This window comes from Mustela putorius, unplaced genomic scaffold (assembly GCF_011764305.1).
Source record: "Mustela putorius furo isolate JIRA1106 unplaced genomic scaffold, ASM1176430v1.1 tig00000743_pilon_pilon_pilon, whole genome shotgun sequence".
Lineage (NCBI taxonomy): Eukaryota > Metazoa > Chordata > Mammalia > Carnivora > Mustelidae > Mustela > Mustela putorius.
This window is the reverse complement of record NW_025421464.1, coordinates 1,438,503-1,444,390: the sequence shown is the minus strand read 5'-3', so window position 1 is coordinate 1,444,390 and position 5,888 is coordinate 1,438,503. Positions and strand designations below refer to the sequence as shown.

Sequence of the window (5,888 nt, the reverse complement as noted above, 5' to 3'; positions counted from 1 at the left end):
TATTCAGGACGCAGTCCGCCAATGTGGATGACTACTTGCCCATCTGTCCAATCTGAAATGACTGTTCCCTTTCTGGTTCACTGATCATGGGTCCACCATGCTCCTTGAGGGCAATGAATACCAGTCTGGACTGCCCAGCATGGAGATCTCTGCCTGTCTTGCCAGCCCAAGAGCCTCCAAGCCTGCTAATCTCCTCCTGAGCTCCCAGCATTCATGAAACTCATTTTCCTGGTTTTGACTGTTACCCTGCTCCTGGTCTGGGTCGCCCAAGGTAAACAAGATCTCTCCCAAGGGTCATGTTCAGGGGATTCTTGGGACTCTTGCAGCCTGGGCTAGGAGAATAGTGGGCTCCACAGAGGGCTTTGCATGATCTCTGTAGCCAAGGGAAAATTTGAGTTGTCTGGTACCAACTGATCTTGCCAGCGCCATTACTTGATCTCTCGGGTCTCTGGCTTGCTCTGGAAAAGTGGAACATGATGATGGGGGCAGAGGATATGTGCAAGGGATTTGGGTGTGGAATATAGTAAAATGGGTACTTTTCCAAAAACACTTGGGAGGGATTTGAATTTTGATCTACTGTTGCCTCCATGAAAATGGTTCCTAAATTTCTGATTGAGGATTCTTTTTTTAAAGATTTTATTTATTTGTTAGAGAGAGAGAGAGGGAAAGCACAAGCAGGGAGAGCAGCAGGGGGAGAGAGAAGCAGGCTCCCCACTGAGCAAGGAGCCTGATGCAGAACTCAATCCCAGGACTCTGGGATCACGACCTGAGCCCAAGGCAGACACTTAACCAACGGAGCCACCCAAGTGTCCCTCTGATTGAGGATTCCAAGTCCATTCTCAGACAATTTCAATTTATCTGGGCTACTTTAGCTTGTAGGTTCCACAGAGCAGCTGTTCCTCATTGTCTTTGCTGGTTAAGACCAGCAGAATGGCCAAGGATGTTGTGGAGAAGGGAGTATGACATTCTTGAGAACTTTACAGGTGCCGTAGAAGATGTGCAGATAGATGTGCACATGAGCATATTTCAGATTCCTGTCCCATTTAATTGATATGGTCAGAGAGGTACTGAGAGCAAAGGGGAAAGGGAGCTGATACGGGGCACCCGGTTACACTATACTATGGGGGAGATGAAAACTTGGAGAGAGGGGGACTGCCTGTTTCCCCCAAAGGAGCTGGTCAGGAAGGAGAAGTTACCTTATAGGTCCCAGGCCACCATATTTGGGGGCCTTTGGAATTGTGACTCAGGGCACAAATGGGAGAAGAAAGGATAATGGCCCATCATCTCTCCTAAATCTGGAAGATGCCTTGTAAGGGCTTATTCCCCATATATATGTCCTATTTCTCTCACTATTGTCATCTCTGCTGGGCTTCGACCTCCCCCTTCCCCAGCCTGCTGCTTTATTTCAAGACTGACCCTGCCCTCTCCTTTTGTTTTGTTCTGTTTTGTCCTCTCCTTCTTTTTTAATTTCAGCCAGGTATTGCTGGGGTAAGTTGGGAAGGTGCAGAACAAAGTGTGAACAGAACGAAGTATCCCATATATTATGCCCATATATTATGAAGCTAAGTGTTGTGTAAACCCCAAGTATGTACCTGTCCAAACTTGATCCTTAAGCACACCTGGAAGCCTGGGGTGACCTCTGTAGTCTGACCCCTCTTGCCCAACACGGAGTCCAACATCATGAGAGCCCACACTTCTATTAAATCATTCTTGGCTGTACCATTTGTGCCTGGCATTTTGGCCTCATTACACTTACAGATCAATAACAGAGGAAGGTGTGTGTGTAGGTTGGGGAGAATGGGGTGGATCCGTAGGTGGTTAACAATCTGTTTTGCATATCGCTCCTAGCCTGCTGGCCCACAACTCGTCCCAGATGATATAAATGAGGAATGTCCATTCTATCCACTTGATTCTTATTTTCTAGACCAGCACTGCCAATAGAACTCTCTGCAAGGATGGCATGTCTCATCTCTGTGTTGTCCAATATGGTAACCACGAGCCAAGTGTGACTATTAAGCATTTGAAATGTGGCTAGTGAGTAAGGACACAGAGAGACCTGTTGCATCCTTGTTTGCAATGCAAAAGCAAAGCCCCAAAGCATTCTAAACGTCCATCAGAGGGAAATGATGTATTCATGCTAATGACGACGATGTCTCACTCAAAAAAGATGATGTGAACCCACTTAACTCTGCAAGACATATTGTGGGATGAAAAAAGAAAGACATCCCCTGACATGGAAAACAAAACATTAGCCCATACTATATGTTTTCTAAAGGTGCGTATACACCTATAAAGTCAGCAGGGGACAATAATACAGACGCAGACACTTTGCTTTTTAAATCACACCATAAATACATATTATATGATTTTTATTAATATCTTCTCCCCTGACAAGGCATTAAGCTCCACGAGCACATGAAAGACAAAGAAAAAGGAAAAGAGACGTGGCTAGGGTAATTGGGGAATGGAATCTAATCACATCTAATTTCTACTTCCATTTCGATAGCTACGCGTGGGTAGTGGTTATCATATCAGACACTTTAGTGGTAGCTTTAGGCTCCGGGGACACAGGTTGCTTCTTTTTTTCTACTTTCACCCAAAAGGCTGCAACCCTCCCATGAGAAGACCTGAGGTTCTACCCTATTAGGGACTCCAGGATGGCGTCTCACTGTTTCCTTCAACCCGCAGAGAGCTGGCGTCAGGCCACATGGGGTTCCAGCTCCATATGTTTCCTTTCCTCCCAGTTGGGGTCACGGGATATTTAATTGTGGGCTAGTCCTTTTCTGGAACTGATCCTGAACTGAAACAATGGGGATCTTTCCATCACCAGCCCCACGATTTGAGTTGTGGCCTCGAGTATTCCCCGCCCTTACTGCTTATCTGACTAATCAAAAAGGACTTGATTATTCTGAATTGGGGTGTTCTGTTGGGCATCATCTACTCACTCTCCAGTCCCTTCCTATGAGAGCCCTGAAACTGGTCTTAGCATTAGGGCTCACCTCCGTCATCCGCAGCAGAGCCCTCTGCTGAAACTTCCAGTCTCAGGGTCTACGTATTCCTGAAAACATCAAAGGAAGAACACTGGATTCAGAATCAGAAGGTCTGGGTTCAAATCCGTAACCACATATCTTCTGGATGTTGCTAGGCAAGCCATTTAACCTTCTCCGTTTTATCTTCTCATTTCTAAAGTGAGGATTCATCCCATCTGAGGCACAGGGGTGTTGTAAGATCAAATGAAGGAAGAGGTAGGAAATGCCCAGCGCAGAGGCTAGCACACATTCGATTCCCGTTAAGACTTCAGTCGCCCTCCTCTTCCCTTCTCGCAATAGGTCCGCCATCATGGCCGCTTGGGTCTTCCTTGGCAATGCCCTTGTACAAGCCCTACTATTCCTCACTGTTTTCGGGGCTGTTCTCTCAGCTCAGTCCCTGCTTAGTGTCCTTCCTCCTCCTTCTCATGCTCCAGGCCTTCTACTTTATGTTTTGCTGCTGGTCTTTTATTTCCCCGCCCAGTCAGATTGTCCCACATCCTGGCACCGAATCTCACAAGGGTTCTGTGTGGTGGATTGCAATATTCTTCAACATATTTGATGATGACACACCTTAAATTCGTCACTGGATGTAATGATTTGAGTTCAGACCAGCTTAAGCAGAAAGAGCATTTCTTGGAAAGATACCATGTAGCTCATAGAAGTGATAGGAAGTCTAGATCATTGGCATTGGAAGGACCAAGGGAGAGTGAGCAGCAGAAGTGATCCACTGGGATCCCACCAGCAGCATTGCCGTCCTGGCACTGGACACCTGGAGTCTTGTCTGGACTTCTCCCACAGTGGCTTCTGCCTGCTGGCCACCATATATTGTCTCCACCTTCTCTGTGGTTCGAATTTAGTCCTTTAAGATTCAGAGTCCTCTGCTGAGCCTGGGTCATATGCCTGCTTACTAACTCTCAAAGTGGTGCAAAAGAATATTTGCCTTTGGTGTTTTCTGTAGTGGGACATCAGCCCTCCTTTCCATTGAAACCCAAAGAATGGAATGGGATTCAGCTGCTCAGTGTCCGAAGATGCAGCAAGCAACCAGGGAATCTCACCCCAAGGATTTGCCTTCCCTTGTAGTGTTTCCCTTTCACTTTGACTTTCTGACTGCCAGAGCGGAGATTAGGGTGAGCAAGGGGAGGTGTCTAGGACGCAACATAGAAGGGGACATTCACCCTCGGGGTCACATGAGTGCCTCCTGGTACCTCCCTAGCCTCCTCCCAGTCCCGGCCTCACCAATGCCATCCTGCACTTCTCCTTTGCACTGCCCACCATGCCTGTGTTTGTACTCAGGATAGACTGTCATCCCCATGAAGACAGAGACCATGGCTGATTCATTTTCTGTATCTCAGGACACAGAATCAAGCACAAATCCAGTGTTCAGTCAATATTAGTTGAACAATTTTGACTTCATGAGATAATATGTTTGACTTAAAATAGATAGCAGAAATGGTCTCACAAGAGAACTCCCTCCTTCAAGCAGCACTTCACCTTGGAAGAGGATCAGTGTTTGATATTCAAGAACCACAGAATGATACTAGAGATTCATATTGTGATTGTAAGACAAGACTGTTAGCAGGGCGGGTACGGTTTCGCCATCCAGCACTGGGATGACCATTGGTTAATGCTTCCATTATAGCCCAGCAGATTGTGAGGTGCTCTTGCTGGGATGCTTGGGTGGCTCAGTCAGTTAAATGTCTACCTTTGGCTCAGGTCATGATCCCAAGGTCCTGGGATTGAGCCCCACATAGGGCTTCCCTGCTCAGCGGGGAGCCTGCTTCTCCCTCTCCCTCTGCTGCTCCCCCTGCTTGTGCTCTCTTGCTCTCTCTGTCAAATAAATAAAATCATAAAAATCAGGTGGTGTCATTCTCTGAATGTCTGGAATTCTTGTGGACACTCCGCTTTGCCTTAAAATAAAAAAAACCTGTTATATATTGATGAGGTCAACTATACAAACATATTTTAGATTTTTAAAACAAATGTTGTGGCAGGGTGATATATTAAGAATTTAATGTAATTTTTAAAAATTTAAATTCAATTAATTAACATATGATGTATTATTGGTTTCAGAGGTACAGGCCTGTGATTCATCAGTCTTATATAATACCCAGTGCTCATTATATCCTGTGCCCTCCTTAATGTCTGTCACCCAGTTACCCCAGTCCCCCACTCCTCCTCCCCTCCAGCAACCCTCAGCTTGTTTCCTGTGATTAAGAGTTTCCCTCTCTGGCTTCATCTTGTTCTATTTTTTCCTCCCTTCCCCTATGATCTTCTATTTTGTTCCTTTAATTCCATGTATCAGTAAGATCATATGATAATTGTGTTTCTCTGATGGTCTTATTTTGCTTAGCATAACACTCTCTAGTTCTATTCACATCATTGCAATTGGCAAGATTTCGGGGTTTTTTTTGGTGGCTGCATAATATTCCATTGTTTATATATACCACATCTTCTTATTTTTTCTATTAACATATAGTGTATTATTTGTTTCAGGGGTCCAGATCTGTGATTCATCAGTGTTACACACTTCACAGCACTCACCATAGCACATACCCTCCCCAATGTCCATCCCTCCAGCCACCCCATTCCTCCCACCCTCTCCCCCCACCACCCCAGCAACCCTCAGTTTGTTTCCTGAGATTAAATTAAAAAAGTGTGGGGCACCTGGGTGGCTCAGTGGGTTAAAGCCTCTGCCTTCTGCTCAGGTCATGGTCTCAGGGTCCTGGGATCGAGCTCGGCATCGGGCTCTCTGCTCAGTGGGAAGCCTGCTTCCTCCTCTCTCTGCCCGATGCTCTGCCTACTTGTGATCTCTGTCTGTCAAATAAATAAATAATAAAATCTTTAAAAAAATAAATAAAA

The 5,888-nt window shown here is 45.7% G+C and overlaps 1 protein-coding gene across 1 annotated transcript; it reads left to right on the top strand.

The window, feature by feature from the left end:
• The first annotated feature begins 213 nt into the window (after positions 1-213).
• On the top strand, positions 214-1,606 carry DEFB121 (defensin beta 121). The gene is given in 3 exon segments (XM_045084215.1): positions 214-271; positions 1,474-1,553; positions 1,556-1,606. Coding segments are annotated over 3 exon segments (189 nt in total).
• The last annotated feature ends 4,282 nt before the right edge of the window (positions 1,607-5,888 follow it).